Below are 26,288 nucleotides of genomic sequence, written 5' to 3'. Positions count from 1 at the left end.
ATACGGTGACCCGCAGGAGCGAACGCTCTAGGTGTCAACTATCAATTTACGAATTTTAGATAATCTGGACCGGATATCGAGGTTAGGCGGTGAGCTTGAGATGAGGAGCGACGATTCCAAGAAGTGTCTAATTTATTATTCTTTTGTGGTTTGAACGCTAGCATCCGATAACGCGAGGGAGATAACGGACGGAAGCGGCTTGTCACCTACGATCGGCACTTAATTACTTGCTGATTATAAGCTGATTTTAGAGAGGTCTGCGCATAGATACATGTTAAAGTTTCTTGTAGTTCGCCAAATATTCATTTGTACGTTTATGGAATCATTTCTTATATAATTTATTTTATATTATTAATTAGAATTCTTAATGATTGATAATTTATAATAAAACTTGAGTTTAATGCAATAGGGTAAGATTAGGTTATTTCTAAATTATAGAATTATGATTCCATAACGTAATATCGAGACTTTCTTGTTCTCGTTTGACTTAATTCTGTAATAAAATATTCTCTTTAATTATATCCACTTGGGCCTTATTTATAAGTCTCTTCATTTAATAATTTACTCAATAAATCTTAATAATCTTGGGTTCGTTATCGAAATCATTTAATGACTGAAATAAGGCTTCGTAAATATAATTGCGGATGAAATCTTAAAATATTAAGTGTTTGAACACTTTTAGTAATTCATCGAATGCTTGTCGCAGGCTTGTCGTTACAATGCATCGCAAGATAAGGATTTATGGAACCTTCCTCATAATAATTCTGTCAGTGATTAAAATACTTCTAAAACTCATTACTATAAGTCTTAAATTGTTAAGTAAAGTTCGACAAGTTATTATGTTTCTGATTCCATAAATAATATTATTATATTGTTTAATTAATATTGAATATTCATATATAGGTGGGTTAGTCATGATTAAAATATATTCTTATTGCTAAGGGTTAGTTTCATATAATAATAACTGGTTAGTTGAAGTATACGCTCAGGGGTCTCGGATGACGTTTGATTGGTCGGATCGCTAGTTCCTGGTAGCGGCTAGTTAGAACTAGATAACTGGAGACCCTAGATTTGGTATGGTTAGTAATTAATAATATAAATGCTTGATTTTAGTCTAAACAATTATATGTAAAGAGGAAAATCATTAATTATCCTTAAATTTTAAGTATTGGCGCAGGAAAAACAGTAGCGCGCAAAAATATGGTTTCGAGAAAATGACGGGACGTTACACGCCATTGCTAATATTACCTCGCTTATTGGTTGTTGAATGGTTGCTGCTCGCTGCTTGACGCTTGACGCGTCCTGTCTGAATGAGCCTTAAAGGTACATTTTCATGCTGACGCTCGACGCTGGATTCGAGCGTCAAATCTGGTCACGTGACTACATTTGACGCTCTATCTGTGGAGGAGGCAATAGCGTCAAACAGCCAGCGTCCATGCTTGTTTGAGCGTTTGCGGAGTCTAACGTGTATCCGTATTTCATTGTATTATTTTATCGACATTGTATTATATTATGTTTTTCAATTAGCGCATCTTTGATAGTATGAAACAAACAATATAATATTCTGTAATAAAAAATTACTTTCATTATACATTACATACCTAGCATGGGGTAAAAGTAGTGATTCTCGTCAATGTAAAACTTGTTGTAACCCTCTAGACAGGAATGACTTTGAATCTTCTCGCAAATTTCCTCGCACAAACCACAAAAGTATACACAATACGAATTTGCTAAATATGTAAAAAAAATGTATCATCAATTATTCTATTTTTTTCTGTAATAAAAAGCATATTTGGAGGTTACATTAATACCAATATAATTTTAATTGATATTTACCTGTTGGGAATCCATCTTACGCTCTCTACTATAATAGATATTCAAAATAATACCGGAATCGATATAATTTTGTGGTAAATTTTTAACAATAATATATTTAAAAATTTAGAGGGACGCGAAATATAGCCTAACCACTGGATTGACTGAAATGAGCGTCGAGCGTCAAAGCTAAACACAGTTTAGCTTTTATCACTCGACGCGGGAATTAAAAAATCTATCACATGACCAGATTTGACGCTCGAATCCAGCGTCGAGCCACAGTATACTTTCATCAGGAAGAATAGAGATAAGGAGGCCGAACTATGTGTTTGGGATGTGCGACCAAAACCGAGGCCCGATAGTAGTACCTATAGATACCTATAGGTACCTATAGATGGCATTGCAATCACAAGATGCTCGTTAGTTTGAGAAAGAGGAGAGATTGCAGGATGTAAAGCAAGAAGGATAGAGAATGACTAACACAAAAGTCCACTGTGTACGTGTGAGTCCCGTGAGGCAAAAGCGCAACCTTGCGGAGCATTAATAAACTACAATTAGGCTCGATATTTGGTCGCACATTTCGATAATTCCTCAATGCTAGTTCGGCCTCCTTATCTCTATTCTTCATGACTTACATACAGTAGGGACAATCCTTTGTTCTCAAATCAGCCGCGCAGATTTGCTTGCGCATCGTAAGCGACCATTTTTATAAGTCATGCCAATCCCGTTCAACATAAAGAACCCAATAACTCCATTACTGTGATTACATTTATAGTAAAATATAATCTGTAAAACTACAATACTATCATTTTGATTTCGCGTTTTATGCAATATTTAATTTTTATTCAGAAAAAATGACTATAAAATAATATATCGAAAATATTTCGCGCAAAATTGTTTTAATAGTAATGGGTACAACAAAAATATTGATACGGTGCTGCAACCTAAAGACATGGCGGACTGCTGAAAGGTCAGCTGAAAAAGATCAAAGATTCCGACGCTGTGTGTCCCTACTGTATATAAATATACTGTGGTCGAGCGTCAGCATGAAAATCTTAAGAAGATATGGATGGATGAGTGTAAAGTGCTCATATAGGCAAGGGGGCTGTGAAATTTGCGGTAAAGGGAAATCCAATGACATATACATATATGTATATATATAGACGAAGCATTCCATCTGTGGAGTGAAGCCGGAAATTGGCAGAATACGACAGAGTGAGATAGTTGTTTTGACACTCTTCTTTCTCACTTTATCGTACAGAAGAGAATATGGCCGCCCTCTAGCTGTCAAAGCTGTCAAGTATACTGTCATGACAGCCAGGGTGCCTATTATGGTTCTTTGAGTTTTCTCACGAGGTGAAAATTACAAAAGTGAGAGATTCACTAGATTATCTACAAATTCATTTGTCGAAATCTAGGGAATCTCTCACTTTTGTAATTTTTATCCCGTGAGCAAATTCACCCAAAGAACCGTAATAGGCATTCAGAAGCTAGAGTGAGAAAGAGCTATAGTGTGAAAGAGAAAGAAAATAGAGTGAGAAAGAAAAGTGTCAAAACAACTATCTCACTCTGTCGTATTCTGCCAATTTCCGGCTTCACTCGCTGCTACAGTAAAAGCAGAGAGAAACCTGAGAGCGGCCACCGCGATTCGGTGGACGTGTAGCGATTCTAAGAAGAATAGAATGCCAACACCGAAGGTTATTCTTACGACCACGCGCAATAAATTGAGTCACACTGGTTAACGTATAACAGAATTTATTATTAATCACAAATATATCAAATTTCCGAGATACAATGTTTGTAGGAACTACTAGAAGCTCGATACGACATGAGCAGGTTAATTGACGACATGAGTGAATGGTATTAACGACAGAAACAGTTCACATGGATGTAATAATTAAGCCGAGACTAAGCACGCACTTACAAAACTTATTAAGACTTCCGACCAATACAATGGTTCGCACGCGAGAGACAAAGCACACCTAATCTCTTGGAAGGCGGAAACGATCCGCACGCGAAAACCCGCGAGAGAGTTATAGACGCGCGCAAGCGCCGACGAGTTATAGAGAGACGCGCGCAAATATCGGCAATCGCTTGCCGATTGGTTCGCACGCTAGGGACTTAGAGTCGAGTGGCAGAAGTCGCCACATTACTCCCCCCCGAGTGACTCACGGACGGTTCGTGAGGCGCGAAAGTAACGCGTTTACGAGGGGCTGGAGGATATGTTCTCGGAGTCGGCATTGTTGATGCCGGCTCCGCTGATGTACTCGGTACAGGCTCCTCTGTCGCTGTCGTCTCGATAAAGGCGGGTTTAAGCCTCTCGGTAGTAATGGTTGTCGGCTGGCCGTCTACGACAACCACGAAAACGTCGTCGCTCGGGCGGCTTTGCACCTCGTATGGTCCCTCGTATGGTGATTCAAGTGGTCGCTTTGCGCGATCAACCCTGACAAAAACATGAGTACAAGTATACAAAGTCTTATGAGCAAAGGGTTTACGTTTATTATGATGCGCGGTTGGAGCTGGTCGGAGCAGTCGCATGTGCTCACGTAACGGCTCCAGGAAGGTCTGCGGCTCGGTCCGTGGTTCTTCGTGCAAGAAAAATTCACCGGGAAGCCTCAGTGTAGTACCATACACTAGCTCGGCTGTGGTAGCTTTGAGATCCTCTTTTATGCAGGTACGCAGGCCTAACAGGACAGTAGGCAGTATGTCGACCCATTCTCGTTGGCCATGACACGTGATAGCTGTCTTCAGGGAACGATGCCATCTCTCGATCATGCCGTTTGAAGCCGGGTGATAGGCTGTGGTCCGTATTCGCTTGCTGCCGATGAGATTTGTCAGTGCCTGAAATAGAATAGATTCGAACTGCGTGCCCCGGTCCGTGGTGATCGTGACCGGTGCGCCAAAACGCGACACCCACGTACAGTAGAAGGTCTTGCTGATAGCTTCCGCTGAGATGTCTGTAATAGGTGTGGCTTCAGGCCACCTCGTGAAGCGGTCAATCATTGTCAGGCAGTAGCGTTGTCCTCTCGATGGCGGTAGTGGTCCGATGATATCCAAATGTACGTGATGGAAACGCGCATTAGGCATCGCTGTGCTTTGGAATGTTTCTCACGCGGCGATGAATTTTACTGCGTTGGCAAGAGATATTCCCGTGTCCAGGTAGCAATATCGTTGTTCATGCCCGGCCATACGAAACTGCGTTGAATGGTCTTCCGCGTCGTCCGTCCGCTGGGATGAGATAATCCGTGGACTGTGTTGTAAATCGTCCAGCGTAATGATTGCGGGACGTAAGGTCTGACATCTTCTCCTGATACGTCACAGTATAGATGAAAATCCGTATTTGGAATGCGTAGTTTGCGAAGATCCAAAGAAGATCCGCTCTGCAGAAGCTGTTTCAATTCATCATCGTTGAGTTGATGTGTCGCCAGCTCGTCTGTTGTTACGATAGTTGGCATATTGATAGTGTTAATCCTCGATAATGCATCAGCGATGGTGTTGCTGTCGCCAGCAATGTGTACGATCCTGGTGGAAAATTGGCCGATCCAGTCGAGATGTCTCATTTGGCGTGGTGTTGCTTTATCTGATTCTTGTTTAAAAGCATAGATGAGCGGCTTATGATCAGTCGCTATTATCAGTTCTCGACCCTCGATGAAATGTTGGAAGAACTTGATAGCTCGATAGATAGCCAGGAGTTCGCGGTCGTACGTGCTGTAGTTCACTTCCGCTGGGCTCATCTTCTTGGAGAAAAATCCAAGCGGCTGCCAGGAATCGTTGCAACGCTGTTCGAGGACGGCGCCAATCGCCGTGGCGGATGCGTCGATGCGTAGCAGTAACGGTGCGTTATCCAGCGGATGCGCAAGCAATGTTGCGTCGGCCAACTGTGTTTTGCATGTCACAAAAGCACTTTCCGTCGCTGCCGTCCATGAAACTGGGCGCTTGTCTCGTCTTTTTGCCCCGGTGAGTAGGGCATGAAGTGGGTTCTGGGCTGCGGCCGCACCTTTGATGAAGCGTCTATAAAAATTAAGCATGCCCAGAAAACGTCGCAATTCGGTGATATTATTCAGTTTCGGAAAATCACGAATTGCTTGAACTCGAGAAGGTAGCGGCCTGGTGCCCTGTGCGTCAACCAGGTATCCCAGATACTCCACCTCGTCTTCTCCGAAATAACATTTTGATGTATTGATTGACAGGCCGTGTTCTCGCAATCTTTCGAGCACCAATTGTAGATGCTGACGATGTTGATCTGGGTCAGGCGATGCGATGAGGATGTCGTCAATGTAGCAGTGCGCGAAATCTAGTCCGCGCAGCACTGCGTCCATCAGACGTTGAAAGGTCTGTGCGGCGTTACACAGGCCGAATGTCATGACGTTGAATTCGTACAGGCCGAAAGGTGTGATGACGGCGGTCTTCAGACGATCCTCTGGTGCGATTGGTACCTGGTAATACGCCTTTACCAAATCAAGCGTCGTGAAAACGCGACAACCTTGCAGGCGATACGAGAAATCATGCAGGTGTGGCAAAGGATAGCGGTCAGGAACGGTGACAGCATTTAAACGACGGTAGTCTCCACAGGGACGCCAATCTCCCGTCTTCTTCTTGACCAGATGCAGCGGACTAGCCCAAGGGCTGCTCGACGGGCGGCAAGTACCCTCGGCCAGCATATGCGCGAATTGCTCGCGAGCGACTTTCATCTTCTCGGGTGGCAGGCGTCTCGCACGTTCAGCGACAGGCGGTCCTCGTGTCTGAATGTAATGACATACCTTATGCTTAGGCTCGATGCGGCGCGCTGGTCTAGTGATTTCAGTGAATTCTCTAAGTAGGTCGGCGTACCGGACGGTACGATCAATCGTGGAAACAGCGGAAGACGGAACTCGAACGAGTCGTCCGACGGAACCCATCCTTGTCTCTCCATCCACAAGCTGACGTCGTCGAAGGTCAATCATGAGGTTGTGATGTGCGAGGAAATCAGCACCCAAGATTGCTTGCGTTACATCTGCGACGATAAAGATCCATTCGTATTTGCGGCGTTTGCCAAGGTCGACTGCGACTAATTTTTCTCCGTAAGTAGCGATAGTTGATCCGTTCGCAGCAAAGAGTCGATAGGTTTTCGAGATCGGATTATCTCTGGCTGCTTTGCGTGGTAGCACGGAGACGTCGGCTCCAGAGTCAACCAGGTAGCGCATACCGGATATAGCGTCAATGAGTATGAGGCGTCGTTCTGTTTGACGGGCCTCCCCGCTTGCCTCGATGCGGTTTGGCAGATTCAGTTTCCCGACGGCGGGGGTGTGCCAGACCAGGCACACGGCTGTCGGCATTTCCTTGCATCGCTTCCAAATTTCGAGTGGTAATAACATACAGCTGTCTTCTGCTGTTGAGGTGTGCTTCGCGCGCGATAGCGTGGACGCGAGCGCGAACGGCGTCTCGTCCGACGATCAGGAGTATGACTTTCTCGGACTTGACGTGACAGCTCTTCGATACGGCGATACAATTCGGCAACTTCCGTCGAACGTTCTGGCTGTGTCGACGGAGAACTCACGGCGTCGACTCGTGAAGCACCTCTCGTATAGTCCATTATTTTGTTGGCTTGAAGTGCGAGTTGAACTAAGTCCGCGGTATCGTTGGCGACGAGGATTCCTCTGACAGGATCAGGTAGTCGCTCTAAGAAAAGGGTGCGCAAAACGGTGCCAGTGCACTGACCTCCTGCCAAATTCCTCAAACGCTGCAGACAATGAGACGGCCTTTCCTCTCCAAGGTCCAATCCCTGTAGCAGACGTCTGAGCTTCGACTCGCTAGATTCATCGAAAGACGCGATGATGCGATCCTTCACTGCTCCATATTTATTATGCGCGGGCGGTGATGTAACAATATCTGTGATAAACGGTAAGACGCTTGAGTCAAGATTGAGGATAACGTACCGAAACTTTGACTCGTCGCTCGAGATGCGCGACAGTGCAAATCCAGCTTCGACCTGGGCGAACCAAAGCATCGGGTTCTCACGCCAGAAAGGTGGGAGCTTGATCAGCCTCGCTGTGTTAACTCTGGCCTCTTCGGTATCACGCGAATGTGAAGGTCGTATTGTACTCGCATCATCTACCACCGGTTCATTGTCCGCGGGCAAGGTATCGCGCGATGGAGAACGTCTGACCGACATCGTATACAAAACTCTCTATCACGACACTCAGATCACCCGATATATTCACGCGTCACGAAACGTTCGCGAAAAGTCTAGCGACACAATATAATTCTGTTCAAATTCGCAACGGATGTCTGTTTATACCGATGTCCTTGTGCAAAAGAGTGTTTTCCCGCGGCACAGCACGATCAAAACACGTGACGATCAGCTGACTCAGCGGTCACACAGGGTTGTGATCACGTGATCACGCGCAAGAATTTCGTGGCTCGCCGACATTTGAGAATGTTCATCACCCGCGAAAGAAAAATGTTAAAAAAAAAAAAAAATGTACGTCAATTAACGCCCGTAATTACGATGTCGCGCAATTATCACGCTGGTCGTGCGATTAATATCACGTCGGGGTCACCAATTTTCGATGTAGCGATTCTAAGAAGAATAGAATGCCAACACCGAAGGTTATTCTTACGACCACGCGCAATAAATTGAGTCACACTGGTTAACGTATAACAGAATTTATTATTAATCACAAATATATCAAATTTCCGAGACACAATGTTTGTAGGAACTACTAGAAGCTCGATACGACATGAGCAGGTTAATTGACGACATGAGCGAATGGTATTAACGACAGAAACAGTTCACATGGATGTAATAATTAAGCCGAGACTAAGCACGCACTTACAAAACTTATTAAGACTTCCGACCAATACAATGGTTCGCACGCGGGAGACAAAGCACACCTAATCTCTTGGAAGGCGGAAACGATCCGCACGCGAAAACCCGCGAGAGAGTTATAGACGCGCGCAAGCGCCGACGAGTTATAGAGAGACGCGCGCAAATATCGGCAATCGCTTGCCGATTGGTTCGCACGCTAGGGACTTAGAGTCGAGTGGCAGAAGTCGCCACAGACGCGTGTACTGATGCGCCCCCTGAGAAAGTGGACGTGAACTACGTCGTTACGCTCGGTAAAAAACGTAGAAATGGTTCGAATCCGTGATATGGTTCATATCCGAACTACTCGGATAAGAACCGAGTTGAGAACAAAACCGATGAGTCAGACAAGGACCAACAATCCATCGCTCTGGCTTTGTCTCACCAACGATGAGCGTCTCGTGGAGTCGTGCGGCGGCAGGCACGAGATTTCCGCCTTTCGCGCATAGCGTTCCACGTAATTCGAGGACAAAATTTTATGACGTTAAACTTTGGGCAATATATAAAAAATTAAATATATTAAATATAAGGTGTAAAATCAGATTATAAGTTAAATAAAAATTATATTCAGTTTCCTGAGTACATTTAAAAAATTGTTTTTTGAAAGTGCATATTAAAAAAAATTGTTGAATTAATTTTGTTTTACATGAATAAATATTCTAATTTGCATAAATAATAAAAAAAAGTGCGAGTGACGGGAATCGAACCCGACTCACAATCAGTAACGTGATAACCACGGACTTAAGTGTACGTACTACAAGTCGGGTTCAATTCCCGTCACTCGCACTTTTTTTTTATTATTTATGCAAATTAGAATATTTATTCATGAAAAACAAATTTAATTCAACAATTTTTTTAATTTGCGCTTTCAAAAAACAATTTTTTTAATTTACTCAGGAAACTGGATATAATTTTTATTCAACTTATAACCTGATTTTACACATTATGTTTAATATAAAATGAAACAAATAATAAAACGCTTTATTGAAAGTGCAAATTAAAAAAATTGTTGAATTAATTTTGTAAAATAGCTGCTGCCATGTTGAATTTCACATGTGTAATGTTGTCATTGCAGTTCTTAGAGGTTAGTACATTTTTATTTTGACGTCTTTATTATTTTTTTCACGTCTATTTATTATATTGGTTTATTTAATAAATTATTTTTATTTTTTCATTAAATGCTTTGCATTAATTGTCGCATTTTTATGTACAGAATTTACACTCATCATGCCAACGAGTTGTGCTGTGCATAAAAATGCGACAATTAATGCAAAGCATTTAATGAAAAAATAAAAATAATTTATTAAATAAACCAATATAATAAATAGATGTGAAAAAAATAATAAAGACGTCAAAATAAAAATGTACTAACCTCTAAAAGAACTGCAATGACAACATTACACATGTGAAATTCAACATGGCAGCAGCTATTTTGACACAATTTACTCTGACCAATCAGCGAAATTTTACGATCACGTGATCATTGGCGCATCTAGGCTGTTTTCCAGCTAGGTGACACAGTGCGACAGAGTGCGACACATTCAAACACTGTGCATGAGTGTTTGTTGGAACGCAAAACTCGACCATTGCGGACTACATTAATATTTTCACTAAAATTTTTCACTAGGATAATTTTAAAGTGTAAAAGCAATAAAATAAGGTAATGATAAAAACAAAAACTAATGCTGATATAAAAGATTATTAGTATTAAAGTATTACAATAACAATTTACACGGATAGTTTTAAAAAATATTATTCAAATATACATTCAAATGTTAATGATCATTGGATAGTTTTAAAAAATATTCAAATATACAATCAAATGTTAATGATCAGATCATTTTTCTGCAAATGAGATAATTTGTTTGATACATTTTTACGAATACAACTCTGGATACAGCCGAATATACTCTATTTTATAATTTATCAATTTTCCAGATTATAATAGAATTCTTGTTTTATAGATGGACAACGATGATAAAATTATTTGTCAACTTGCTGAAACATATTTTAGCAGCAGTAGCAGTTCAATAGACAGTGCTATGAGTGAATCAAGCAATACAGAAGACAGTGCGAGTTCATCTAGTGATGATGATGAAGAGGACGAGGACTTATTATTATTCCCACTGATGCTTCACTTGACAAGTGGTGAAAGGAGACAGCGCGTTAAAAATTACCTTCAGATTATTGATTCTTGGACTGATGTAGAATATAAACAACATTTACGATTAAATCGGTGCACTGCATCAAAACTAATTGGTAATGTATACATTGTGCATTAGTGTTTGACAGCTCTACAAATACAATGGTATTAACAGTGATATCATTTTATTTTTAGATGAATTGGAGTTATCCGGTTTTATACCCTCACATTCTTTTGGAGTCAAACCTATATCTGCAAAGTTAAGTTTTCTACTATTTTTATGGTATATTGCAAACACCCTGAACCATTGCGAACTATGTCAGACAGATTTGATGTATCCATTTCTTCTGTATTTCGAGTTCTACGACGAGTAGTAACTTGGCTTTTAACAAAATTTAATTCAATAATCAAATGGCCACAGGGCCTTGAAGCTATAGCTGTAAGTGAAAGATTTTCGTCAAAGAAAGGTATTCCAAAAATCTTAGGAGCGATTGATGGAACACATATACGAATAGAAAAACCTTTAGACCGTGCACGAGACTATTGCAATCGAAAAAAATTTTTCTCAATCTCTTTGCAAGCAGTTGCAGATGCAGATATGCGGTTTACCAATGTGTATTGTGGTGACCCCGGTTCCCTTCATGATGCTCGTATTCTCAGAAGATCTGAGCTATTTCATGAAGCATTTATGATTCAAGAACTATTATTTCCCGATAAGACATTTTTGTTAGACGATTCGGCATATCCGTCGTTACCTTGGCTTGTTCCTCCATTTCGAGACAATGGACATTTGACGCCTCAACAAGTAGAGTTCAATTATATTCATTCTTCAACGCGAATGGCAATTGAACGAGCATTCGGTCAATTGAAAGGACGATTTCGCCGTATAAAGTTTTTCACTGAATACCGTGACTTACCTTTTGTCATTAACACTGTAATTGCAGCATGTATATTACATAATTACTGTATTGAGAAAAATGATATATACGATTTTCCAGAAGCTTTGAATGATTGTACCAGTGTAATTACTAATAATAATGATATTGAACAAGAAGCAATAGATAATAGAACAGTTGGGATGGACCGTAGAACTGAATTATTTTATGAATTATTTCCTAATTGAATACCGACTAACAATGATTTTACTCTTTTTTATTTGCTATTTTTTTAAATTATGTGATTAAGTTTCATTATAATATACATATAATTAATAATTAATAATTTGCTATAAACTTTATGCGATATGAATGACTTGATATTCATATCAAGTAGTATTTTTGAACTAATCAGCTAATAAACTAATTTACTACTTATTATTTACTTTTTAATACGCGTATAAAACTATCTGTGTAAACTAGGCCATAATGTTATGTAACAAGTGAATTAATTTGTATGTCTGTATATAGTTCAATAAATTTATTTCTTTCCTCAAAATTAACGCTTATTTAGTTATAATATTAAAACAATACCATGACAATCACAAAATATATGTTAATATATTTTACTATTATATATTATATATTATAAAAGTAGAATTTTTTTAAGGAACAACATTTCTTACAACTATAAAAATTATTATGGTTTTATAGAGATCAGAATACATGACAGGCTGGATTCCATAAAACACACGCGTGCATGATCTATAGTACACGTAACGTGTATTATAGATACATGTCCGCATATTGTGTTTTACAGAATCCAGTTAAAGTAAGCTTACATCTAATGACTTTGTTCGTAATTTTCATAAAATTTTATAATCGTAATTTCACAAACATAAAACATAAGTCATAAAACATTTTAACATTTACAAAACAAATAATAAGAAATAAAATAATTATATTAAGAAACTTGGCAGGATTTTCATTGTTAGGAGCAACTACCATCTTTATCACATCTTCAATCTGACTCTTCTAACACGTCAATGTTTCTGTTTTCCTTTTTTTCTATAAATTTTTTTAAAAGTTTGTATTTCAGTCTTTCGATTTCCATTATGTCAGCATGTCTTTTTCTTTTTTCGCTCATTTTATTCATATTAATATCATGCCTTTGTTCCAATTCTTTTTCTTTCATAATCATATGTCTCTTTTTCAATTTTAAAGCTTCTTTTTTACTTTCAATCAATTCTTTGTTTTTTTCTTCTTTATTTTTATCACGTTCTTCTTTTAATTCCAAGTGTTTCAACCACTGTTTCTCTAATTCTATTTTTGTTTTAGCGATGTTTCAGTGCCATGGGTTGTGGGTGTTTTCTTCTCCTCAGTGTTGTGACTATTGTTAGAAGACTCTATTGTAGCCAAACTTTTCATTGCTGATTGTTCATTCACTTTTCGAGAATCGTGATAAAACTTTTTCACTGGCTGTGACGTAGAATAAGGTTCCACTTTTTCTAAACCTACTTTTGATGATACAGTATATCCTGTGGTTGTTATATTGCCCTTTTTCCCAAAAAAGTCATCCATTACCTGGAACCATTCGAATTCCATAGTTCCTCTCCCCGATTTCGAGTTATTGTCAATGGCCGGTATTCATAGTCCGTTCTTATTTCAAGACCGTCTTAAGTAATGTCTTAAGATGCAAATACGGCTCTGTGATTGGTTAATCACATCTTAAGATTGTACTTAAGACATTCTTAAATATAAGAACCGACTATGAATACCGGCCAATGACTTCTTTGTATCGTTTCAATAGTGCATTAATCTTCCAACGAACTTGTTGATCGGTCACCTGCAATAATGAAGTTGAAAATTTTATGCAATAATTTCAATTTTAACAATACCTGATGTTTATAATATAAAAATAAGTGTATTTTACAATAAAATTTTATTCCATCTTATAGCAAAAATTTTAAAGATCTTTAATATATGCATATTGTATTAAGATGAAACCCACCTGAATACCATGTTCGAGCAAGCCCATGGAAATTGTAGACCATATTTTGGTCTTCTTTTTAGGATGATCAATGTTTTCTATATTTGCTTCATATAAAGCTAATAATGCAAGTGTTGCACGTTTGTCCCAAATAGCTTCTATAGTATATTGTGATACAAGTGCGAGTTGGCAATTCTCGCACTCGTGGGGGTGAACGCACTCGCCTTCGGCTCGTGCGTCCATTCCCCCCACTCGTGCGACAATTGCCAACTTGGTTTGTAATTTTTTGTCATTGTAATTGAAACAAGGAAGATAGAATCCTTGTCTTCGATATCATTAATTGTTATTTTAGTCAATTCCTCCCTTCTACATGCACCGCAAATACCAAGAATCATAGCTACCTGTAAATAATTAAGTATATGTGTAGATAATGTATAGAATTTTTTATTAAATATAAAAATTGATTGATACCTTTATAGCTAAATATTTATTATCATCAGCTTCATTTAAAAATGTTTTGATTTGTTCCGCTGTCAAAACTTTTGATTTTTTAGGTTGATATCCTTTAGATTGTTTCTTCATAAATGAAGTGAGTATATTGTATGTATTTATATTTATATTATTGTTGATATTGAGAGTACTTTTTAGCATAGAATAAATTGCCCACAAACTGGATGGTTTGTGGATTTGTGATAATTCTGTAAAATATGCTAACAATGTGTTTTGAGAGAATGATCTTATATTTTTGGCAGTTGTCCAGTTTATAAATTTATTATATGCAGCTGTATATTTTTCTTTCGATTTTTCAGGCAAGAGATTTTCGATGGTGTTTCTTGCCATTTCTGTAATTTCTGGAGGTGATTCATTTTCACTGTTGTCTAATGTGATGTTCGATGTCATTTTTAGTTTTTTATATTGACTCGTTTCAATGCGATGTAAAACACTGGAAGTGACTGATTGTGATTGTGAGGTTAAGCTAGTTGAAGTTAGTAGCGGTTGTGCACTGCGAGATGACATTAGGAAGAAAGTGTTTGTAGCATTTGCAGCGTGAAATAATGAGCTTGTAGCGTGAAATAATGGGTTTGAAGCGTGAAATAATGAGTTTGAAGCGTGAAATAATGGGTTTTGAAGCGTCTGTAGTGTGTTGCGTGTGAAAATGGCTACTTTGCGCACGGAAAACAGTGCGCAAAGTAGGCATTTACGCGCACGCGTGATATAAAAAAATATAAGACATGATATGATATATAAGATATGATATAAGATATGATATATGATATAAGATATGACATACACCTCGTATATCATTATTCTTTTTATGATAAAATTTTCATTAAACACATACGTTGTTTTGTATTCACCGGCTCAGAAGATCCTGGAGATATTTCTGGAAGAATATATTCAGCTTCCGATAAATCTTGCTTCTTATTCGTATCACAGCTATCAGATGCTGAAAAAAGAAAGTATATCGAGCCATAAGTAATCTTTACTTTTGCAAACCATAAGTGTTTTTCCAGATACTTACATATTGTTTTGCTGTAGTTGCAAAGAGAATATTATTTTTTTCCACATAAACATTTCTTTCCAATAAAACATTGATGAGTCGGTACTTCGTCGAGAGTTAATACTTTCGCACAGCAATGCTTACATTGAAATATGTTTAAAATCTTTTTCTTCTTCAGCTTTTTGACTTCGTCGCGCTTATTACATATCTAGATCGACACAAATTATTAATTTAGGATTGATCGAAAAAGTTCTCACTTTTAAAGATTGGCAACAATGACTAGGGAACATACTCAAACTCTACACCGATTCTGTGTCGAGTTGTGCTTCGCTGTGTCGTTGTTGGAAAGCACTGTGTCTGACACTGTGCCACACAGTGTCGCCTGTGTTCCTTGCTGGAAAGCACCCTCTCTGTTGTCACGTCCGGGTGACTTTTCTTATATATATTGGACTCTCTATTTGATTTATAGGGCAACCTGCATGCATCGGTTATATCCTAGGGACGCCGAGAGCTTGAACGGACTTTTACGGATCTAGGGATATGTAAGGAAAGGTGATCGCTAATTTATTAGATACACAGGGATAAATGGTTATGGGATTCCGATATTTCTAGTAAGATGATTAATGTTTCCGTCTCCGAGCGTTCGTTTGAATAGTTTAATTTAATAGTTAACTGCTATAATAATGATTTATCTAGTTTCTAACTTACCGAATGATGCTTAGGGCCAATTTCACCAACGTCGGTTAACTTTAATCTCCGGTTAAATCATATCTTTGTCTCTTTTCAGATGTGTTCTTAAAAAGAGACAAAGATATAGTTTAACCGGAGGTTAAAGTTAACCGACGTTGATGAAATTGGCCCTTTTAGTTGATTGGTGGGCGTTAAACCGTCGCTCCTTCTCCAGGACCTCGGTCTCGGGATGCGGATGGTTAAGTAAACGCGTACACTGATTTTAATAAGCACTCAACTTATTTATTCAAGAATTTATGTCTAAGTCCAATGGTATGGACTGGTACAATCAGACTTAGTTTAAGTACAATTAGTATAGTAAAAACGAATATACGGTCCGAGAACTAATGAGCTTGACGAAATGAATAGAAGTGTCGCAGGGCGCAAAATTCACAGCTTATATACCCCTTGGCATGTCCGGCCTGTGTGCAAATCGCGCTCGATTCTTCGATCCGACGAAGCTTTTCTAAGAATCCTGCTTATCTCTCGGAGGAGGTGGTACAGCGGCGAAGAATAAGATATGATTTTTAACGATGCCCAGACAGAAAACCCTTGCGATACTTTTGCAAAATGCATAAAATTCCGATTCGTGATTACAAGTAGTATATTTCATATATTTTATACATACATCTCGAATTCTTTTACAAGATTATATAATTTACAGTATTTTGCAAAAGATCTGAGTTAATACTGTTCTCAGTGCGGTAGTTATCTCATTTCTTTTAAAATTGAACAAATTTGATTTACTATATATAATTCGTTTATTTCAGCTTATCGCCAGGAAAGGAACTTAACTTTATCTTAACCACACTCATCCCTCCACACTTCCTTACATACTCTCTTCTAGTTTCTTATTACTACCTCTAGAGCCTATAATAAACAAAACCATATTATTTTATCTCTTTAAGTGACTAATAGCCTTATCTATATATGTTTTTATATATTTATATATAAACTTTCCTACAATATTCAACTTGTACATAAATTTAAATACCTATGAAAACGTGAAAACGTGTATTTAATACAATTATTTTACCTAATTAAATCATTACATCATTAAATCATTTTTAATTCCTTATCATTTACAATTTACAAGCACTTAACCGAGAACTTAACAAAATCTATATAAATAGTAGCTTATCCATACTCCTGCTCTCTTATCACATATCACATTATATCTTATTGCCTTTCATAGATCTTTACACACTTTTCCTTAAAACTCTCTTATTTATATCTTCCATCACCTTGTATATACTATCTCAAATCTGTCTTACACTGTTTTCTTAACTACTAAGTCTTATATCTTATTTTTTATACCTTATACTTCTTCACTCTCTACTATTACATTCTTCTTTTTTTCTTTCCTTTTCAATTTTCTCTTTTTCTTTCCATAAACTTTTTAGTATCCTTCCTTTTTCTGTGTCTAACTCATCACTAAGTATTCTCTTTATCTTCTCTTCCTTATTTTTGCCTAATTTACTGAACCAATCTCCAGTCTTCCTACACTCTTCAACATAATGTTCTAAACAATCTCTGCCTTCTTTACAGAATCTACAAATTTTATTTTTATCCTTTGTCCAATATTTATTTGCTTCCTCCATATTCCCACATCTCAGTCTTGCTAACGCCCTAATTTCATCTCCCCTCCTTACTTTCTCTAGATTTTCTTTTAACAAATATCTCCTTTTCCTATATCCCCCTTTTATTTCCTTGTATTTAGCATTATATTTTGCATTTTCAATTTTACTATCTATATTTTTTTTTTGTATATCCTGTGCCCTTTCGCTCACTATATCTTCCACATTATTTCTTTCTCTCATTAACTCCTCTATTGCAACTGTACTCCATCCCAACTCATTATAGAATTTTTCTCTTTCCCTACTGTATATATCTTTATTCTCTTCTAATATCCTATCTTTTTCCTCCCAACATATTTTAACAAAATTTCCGACCTCTTTCTCTCTGCTCCTACTTTCATATCTTATCGCTCTTATACCCCAATCAATTTTTAAACTTCTTAAACCTAATTCTCTTATTATAACATATCTTGGGGTACAGAAATCTAATCTAAAAATCCACCTTACGTAATCTAGCATAATCTTCTCTAAATCCTTTTTTTCATTCCAACCCCATACCTCTACGCCATATTCCATAATACTTTTCACTAAATACCTAAATAATATCAATCTCCTAATAAAATCATCTTTGCATATTCTTTCACCTAAACCCCATACTTTATTCGCAGCTATTTTCCCTTTTATTTTTAATTCATTTATATGATCCATATAATTTCCTTTTCTTTTGAACGTAAATCCTAAATATTTAAAACTTTTAACTTCTTCTATTATTTTCTTTCCCCATTTCCAACTTTCTATTTTCTTATTACTCCTATCATTACTATTAAACACCACTATTTTCGTTTTCTCTACATTTAATTCCAGTTTCCTATCTTTGAGAAATCTTTTCAATGTTTCCATCATGTCCACTAACGCCTCTTTATTTTTCACTAATATCACCATATCGTCCGCATATGCCAATGACCATATTCTTTTCTTACCTAACGCCACTCCTCCTATATTCCGCCTCTCTAACATCCTGTCTAGATCCGCTATATACAAATTGAAAAGGGCTGGGCTCAGAACACAACCTTGCCTCGTGGTAAAACTCTGTGTTATTCCATCCTTGGTTCTTATTGCCATCTCTGTTTCTTCATAAATTCCCTGTATTCTTCTTAGTAGACCATATCCTATTCCTTTTTCTTCCAAAATAGACCATAATTTTTCCCTGTTGACATTGTCGAAGGCCGCCTTTAAGTCAACAAATAATGCATAAACCTTCTTATCTTCCTTTGACTTCACCTTCTCTTTCTGTGAATAATATGATTCAAAACAAATATATTGTCCATAGTGGATCTTCCTTTTCTGAAGCCCACCTGACTCTCCGATAACATCTCCTTTTTATTCATTAATTCCTCCAACCTACTTCTTAATACTTCTGCATATATTTTATATGCAGAGCACAACAGTGAGATCCCTCGGTAGTTCTCCGTTCTCTCTTTATCATCTTTCTTGTAAAGTGGTATCACTATACTTGTTCTCCACTCATACGGAATCCTCCCTTCTTTCCAAATATGTTTAAGTAAGTCCACTAACCTTTCTCTCACCTCCATACTTCCATATCTCCACGCTTCGAACGGTATCTCATCTATTCCAGATGCTTTACCTATTTTCAATTTCTTCACGGCTTCCGCAATCTCGTCTTCCTCTAAGTCCTTCTCTTCTTCCAATTCTTCCTTATACCTTTCCTTTCCTTTGTCCGTCATCGCTTCAGAATCTTCACTATTTTTAGATCCTTCTCCTTTTTCCACTCCTCCTAATAAGGCCATGAAATGATTTCTCCATTCTTCTTTCTGTATATTATTTTCCATCCAGGTCCTCTTATTTCTTCTCCTATTAATGAACCTCCATATATCTTTTTCGTTCTTCAGACTCTTCAATTCCCTTTCCTTCTTTTCTCTTTTCTCTTTCCTTTTATTTTCTAGCAGTTTTCTTAAACTTTTCCTCTCCTCCAGAAATTCTTCCTTGCGACCTTTTCCTATTTTCCATCTTCTGTATTTCCTCTTCACCGCTCTTTTTTTCCTCGTACAGCTCCTATCCTACCAGTCTCTGTATCCTATTTCTCTTTTCTTTGGTTTCCTACCCTCCGTAAAAACTAATGCATTCTGTATAATCTTCTTCATTCTCTCCCATTTCTCCTCCACTGTTTCATTTCCCTGTAGCTTTCTTTTTCCAAACTCTTCTTCTGTTATAGCTCTATACATTTCTCTTGCCTCTTCGTTCCAGCATATTATTTTCTTCATCTCCTCTGTTTCCTCTTCCTCGCCCTCTTCGTCTTGTACTGTTTCTTTTCCCTGATTTCTTCTCCTTTCTTCTTCTAATACCAATGTCAGAGACAAGTGATCTGAGTCCACCCTTTCGCTTATACTAAAATACAAAACTTTATCCTTAACTAATTCATTTACAATCACATAATCAATTACCGAACTACCTCTCGCTCCTACATACATATATTCCCCCTCCCAATCTCCTTCTGTGCTTCCATTTAACATATACCATCCTTTGTCATATATCATTTCCAATAATCCTCTACCCCCATTTCCTATTACCTTATCTTTACTTTTTCTTTCCACTTCGTTATTTATATCTCTAATTTTACCTAACTCTCCAATTCTTATATTAAAATCTCCCCCTATAATTATACTCTCACTCTCCCCTCCTACATCATTTTCTTCAATATTTCCTCTGTCTTTTCCTTTTCCTCTATTATACAATACTGTACATATATTCCAACTTATCTCTTCTTCTACAATTTTTGTAAGTGCTATTCCTTCTGTTACTTCCACTGTATTATTTATCTCTCCCTCTTTTCCCCATCCTTTTCTCTTACCTATCAATAAATCACTCTTAGCCCTCCCTTTAGTTTTTATCTTTTTAGCATGGAAACCTCTCCATATGTGTGATTCTGGTAATCTATCTTTAATCCTCTCCCACCCTTTTACCTCCAACCATGTTTCACTTAATCCTATGAAATCAAAATCTTTTATATACCTCCAAAATTCCATGTCCTGTCTTTCTATCCCTGCAACATTCCAAAATATCATACTTCTTCCTATCTCTCTCCTCTTACCTCTATTCCTTTCTCTATCCCTTTCCTGACTTACGCAAAATTCTTTCCATTATCTGCCCCACTAGCTCCTTCCTCCGTCTCCCTCTCCCTTTCCTTTGACTCTATCCTCTCTTCCTCCTTCTCTAAATCGCTCCAAAATTTCCATTCACCATTGACCCTGACCTTTCCAAATTCTATCTTAATTTCTTTACCTTTACTCCTTTGCATTTTAGCCCATCCATTAATTCTTTCTTGTATCTTCCTTTCCTCCCATAAGTCGTTTTCAATAAATATATTTCCTCCCTTCAGTTTATTTTTCTTTTTCATAACTTCCCTTTTTTCCTCATCACTAAATAATTTGGCTATTAAAACTCTTCCACTAAGCCTAACATTTACCACCCTGCAGTCCATATTCAATCTTTCCTTTATTAACTTTTGTACCCAACCCTTCCCATCGAAAATTTGTTCCACATCTCTAATACCTTCGCTATATTATTCTTTCTCTCATCTTTTTCTTTCTCCGCTACCCATCTCTTAAGTTTATTTATTTCCTTATTACTTAATCTATCCGTACTTATCTCAGATCTCCTCGATAAGCCAAAACTGCTAATACTATTGCTCCTACTACTTATCCTACTCCTATCTCCTATGCTTCCTCTATTCTTTTCATCATTACAACTTCTTTCTCTCTCCCTATTTTCCAAGCCTTTGCATATCTCTTTTATTTTTCTGTCCAAATCCTCAATCTTTTCTTCTACTATTCTTAACCTAATTTCCCAATTCTTTTCTTTTTTCTTATCCTACTCTGAATTCTTTATATATCTTTTCCTATCATATTTAATTTCTTTTTTCATATCTTCACATTCCTTTCTTATCTCTTCTTTAAAAGTTTTTATTTCCTTCTTTAACTCTTCTGCAGAGTCTAACTCAAATCTAACCTCTTTTCCTTTTACCGTCTCTACCTTCTTTCCATCTTCCCTTAGCTCTTCCTTATCCTTTTTTATACTACTCTTATCACTTCCCAGGTTTAGTTTCATCTGCCTATCTTCTCCTTGACTCTCAAGGCTGGTTTATAGAGGCCGTAAACTTTTTCCGTAACTGTAAATTTAAGGATTCAACCAATCACGTTGCCGAATCAAGCAACGCGATTGGTTGAATCCTTAAATTTACGGCTACGAAAAAAGTTCTTATTTCAAGACCGTCTTAAGTAATGTCTTAAGATGCAAATACGGCTCTGTGATTGGTTAATCACATCTTAAGATTGTGGGTGCGTTCGGGCAGCGCACTTTTAGCGCTACGAGCGCGCTATGGCCGTTCGTGGAGTTCTTTCATAGCGCCAACAAAATAATGATGACGTCACTGTTTGTGCATTGCAACGTCATCACTCGCGCTAACTCGTGCTCACGATTCCGAGGTGAGGCACGAGATGCTTACAGCACTCATAGCGTCAAAATAAGCTCCCCGAACGCTGTGCGACGCTTTTTCTTCTAGGTATGTTATAACAACTAACCTGTGCCTTGTAACGTGACTTTTTATTTTAGCAGTGAATTTTTAAACGCATATATATACATATATATATATTTATAATTATATTATACATTTTATAGATATTTTGTTTAAAAAATGGATAAGATACCAATAACCTTACAATGTTTAAGTTAATTTTATTTTGAAAAATAAGTTAATATTTCTGGTTGTATTAAAGCTTTATTTAAGTTGATATTTCTCATGATATTAAAGCTTCATTTAAAAAATAAGTCAATATTCCTATATTTTTGATACTCAAGTCAGTTTTATTTTATAAAATAAGTTACTATTTCTGTGATACACAAATCAATTATATTTTAAGAAATATAAATTAGTATTTCTGTGATATAATACTTAAATCAGTATTTTAAAACGTAAGATACAATTTATGTTATATTGTGTATGTTACATATGTAAAAGAAATGTGAAATAAATATATTATAATTATATGTACAATATTTTATTTATATTTAACATTATAATTATTATATATGTGTAATATGATAGATTTTAGATCTAGATTGTTGTTATAGATGTTTATCGATATCGGATCGAATCTTGATTTTAATCTCTTAATAAATCAAGTATAGCCTCAACGGCATCAGCGGCATCAACGGTGTCAACAGCATCAACGGCTTCAACTTTGGATGTCGAAAATCCTGAAGCAGAGCAAGATTCGATTTTTAAATGGTCACATCAGGCCATTCTTCTTATCATTGAGGAATATCGAAAACGAGAGGAAGATACTGTATCAGGTAAGACAATAATATGTTATTCATTGTAATAATCTATGCATGATTCTTGTATGGCTTTCTTATAAATTTTATATTTTCTATAAGGCAAAGTGTCGCAAAAGCAAATGTGGAAATCTATTAGTGATGTTCTACGCAAACATGGACATGATGTTACTGGCCCACAATGCCAAAGTAAATTCAATGGGATGAAGAGGACATTCAAGTCTATCAAGGATCATAACTCAAAATCAGGAAATAATCTCCGGGCCTGGGTTTATACCGAAGTTATGGAATCCTTGTTAGGAGAAAAACCTTTTATGAATCCTGTTGCTGTGGCTTCCTCTTCGGGTCAAATTAGTACGGAGAGTGACATTTCTTTACTCAACAACGTTGGCTCTGACTCTGATTCTTCAAGCTCACGCAAGAGGAAGAGCTCACACGTTACAGAATTTATAAAAATTCGAAAGATGGCTGAAGAAAGTAAAGAAAAACGTCATCAGCAAAAAATTGATCAACGGACCAAACTTTTAAATGCTATGGATAAGCTAATTAATAAATTACAGGTATTATTTCAAGATATTAACTTTAATTTTTTATTTTCAGTTTAATCCTTTTAAAATTCAATTTTATGTAATAAATTTGATTTTATTTTTGTTAGTAGGCGGCATGTTATGGAGCAGGAGTCAAAATTTTGTAATAATACACCAAAGTGTTTTAAAAATTAAGTTAATAATTTTATTATGATATTCAGATTACATTTTATTTTTAAAAAAAGTTAATATTTTTTGTTTACATTCACAGATTACATTTTATAAAAAAAATAAGTTATTTTTCTGTGATAATATTTAAGGCATTTTATTTTAAATAAGATAATATTTATGTTATGACATTCAAATCATAGTTTTCTTTTAACAAAGGAAGTCTTTATTTTTGTTGCGATTGGTAAATCAGTTTTATTTTAAGAAATAATTTAATATTTTTCTTACAATGTTTAAGTTAATTTTATTTTGAAAAATAAGTTAATATTTCTGGTTGTATTAAAGCTTTATTTAAAAAATAAGTCAATATTCCTATATTTCTGATACTCAAGTCAGTTTTATTTTATAAAATAAGTTACTATTTCTGTGATACACAAATCAATTATATTTTAAGAAATATAAATTAGTATTTCTGTGATATAATACTTAAATCAGTATTTTAAAACGTAAGATACAATTTATGTTATATTGTGTATGTTACATATGTAAAAGAAATGTGAAATAAATATATTATAATTATATGTACAATATTTTATTTATATTTAACATTATAATTATTATATATGTGTAATATGATAGATTTTAGATCTAGATTGTTGTTATAGATGTTTATCGATATCGGATCGAATCTTGATTTTATATATATATATATATATATATATATATATATATATAGTTGCAATGTAATCTTAATCATTAATTCTATTACTATATACACTCTATACATTATATACATTATACATTAATTCTATTACTATATACACTATATACATTATATACACTAGATCTATTATATACATATATTACATATAAATTACATACACATTATATACATTACTATAAATTATATATATATATATATATATATACCATATATTCATTATACACATTATATACACTATATACACTAAATATTTCGCATAGGAAGTTTTTCTGAAATCAAATCCCTTTTAGCAACACCTGCCTGTTCAATTGCAGCATCTTGACAAAAATTATTGTCATCTTCTACTTCATCCATTGCATCAAAGTCGATCTCATCCCCTCTGAACAGGCAAATATTATGCATCACACAAGATGCAACTATAAATATTGGGATTAAATCGCATCGATCCATTGCAAGTACAGTCCTTAAACTACGGAATCTCGTCTTCAAGAGTCCAAATGCTCTTTCAATTGTTATTCTGGCAGAGGAATGACAGAAGTTAAAATTTTTTTGTCTAGGACTGAGATGTCCATTGTCACGATAGGGAACAATGATATTTGGATGCAATTTATATGCAGCATCTCCGAGGATGTGACAATCATTGGGAAATTTCTCATGATTTCCCAACCATTCTTGCAATTCTGATAATCGGAATACTCGTTGGTCATGCACAGATCCTGGATATCCTGCGAAGCAATGGATGAAGTGTGCTTTATGGTTACATACTGCCTGAAAATGAAAAAGAACTTATATTAATCCATATTACATAATAGAATTTATATTAGTTTAAATACGCAAAGAGTTATCATACTTATATCACTAGATAAACATGATATACCTGCAGTTGAACTGAATGGTGTCCTTTACGATTTACATATGATGCTGGTTCAACACGAGGCGCTTGAATATTTATGTGTGTACCATCTATAGCACCAATAACTTTTGGGAAACCACTGGCAGTTTCAAATCCAGTCCATACTTCATCGACATTATTGCCTGATGGCCATTTTATAACAGTTGGTGCCAAATCATATAAAGCCTTTACCACTCTTCGTGTGGCACTAAGAGCAGTAGCTCGACCAACATCAAATTTTTCACATATAGATCTGAAAAGACACCATTTAGTAATCATAAGCAAGAACTACTACAATTGTGACATCCAAAAATCTATTTCACAAGCAACACTTACCTATAGGAATCAGAAGTTGCCATACGCCATATTGCGATAAGAAATTGTTTTTCAGGAGAAATCATTGCAGATCCTGGATGCACTCTTTCCAATTTCGGGGCAATAATGATAAGTACATATTCAAATGTACTTCTAGATATTCTGCATCATAAAATAGAAACAAGATAAATAAATTATTTAGAAAATAATAATGGAAAATATACAACATGGAAAACATCATAGAAATACACATAGAAAATATACAAATTTCAAAAATTACCTAAAATGTGACTTGAATAGTTGATCACTGTACATAGGTACAATGTTTTCCACATAATTTTCTAGTCTTGGCAATTTCTTTCTTCTGTTGATGTGCATAATATATTCGATTTCATCTTCACTTTCTGATGATGAACTGGAATCGATTAAATCAGTTAACATTGTTGCAATCCCACGCAAAATTGCAGTCTGATTATTATCCATGTCCTCCAAAAATTGCTGGATTTAACTTGGAAACAGACTGATTAAAAAAACGCGAAAATTTTCAATAGAAAACGAACAGCACTGTAACCTCAAAAGACAGCGTAATCTCGCGTTCAGCGCTTACAAAAGTCGTTCGGAGAGCTCGCAATGTGAGCGCCACAATAGCTCCCCGAATGGCTGTATTAGCGTTAGCGTTTCGTAGCGCGAAAAGCGTCTGCCCGAACACCGGCTGACCCTATGAATACCGCCCTTAGGGCCATTCCACAATATGTTGCAAATGCTCTCGTTGCCAGTTGATAATTGCGGATTGACCAATCGGATTGGTTCGGCAACGAGACTGGCAACGAGAGCAT

The 26,288-nt window shown here is 36.4% G+C and overlaps 2 protein-coding genes across 2 annotated transcripts; one reads left to right on the top strand and one right to left on the bottom strand.

Moving 5' to 3' along the window:
- Positions 1-7,078: 7,078 nt before the first annotated feature.
- LOC145945620 (uncharacterized) lies at positions 7,079-7,966 on the bottom strand. The gene has a single exon (XM_083054676.1). The coding sequence runs from the start codon at positions 7,964-7,966 to the stop codon at positions 7,079-7,081; it is 888 nt and encodes a 295-aa protein (XP_082910802.1).
- Positions 7,967-22,630: 14,664 nt separating this feature from the next.
- Positions 22,631-23,506, top strand: LOC145945499 (uncharacterized). The gene is made up of 3 exons (XM_083054558.1): positions 22,631-22,844; positions 22,929-23,386; positions 23,482-23,506. Exons 2-3 carry the CDS (start codon positions 22,949-22,951, stop codon positions 23,482-23,484), a joined length of 441 nt encoding a protein of 146 aa, XP_082910684.1. The 5' UTR covers positions 22,631-22,844; positions 22,929-22,948; the 3' UTR covers positions 23,485-23,506.
- The last annotated feature ends 2,782 nt before the right edge of the window (positions 23,507-26,288 follow it).

The sequence above is a fragment of the Prenolepis imparis genome, unplaced genomic scaffold, assembly GCF_030444845.1.
Source record: "Prenolepis imparis isolate NDT839.2.m4 unplaced genomic scaffold, iyPreImpa1.0 SCAF_14, whole genome shotgun sequence".
Lineage (NCBI taxonomy): Eukaryota > Metazoa > Arthropoda > Insecta > Hymenoptera > Formicidae > Prenolepis > Prenolepis imparis.
Note: the sequence above shows the minus strand (reverse complement) of the source record. Positions and strands in the feature narration are given on the sequence as shown.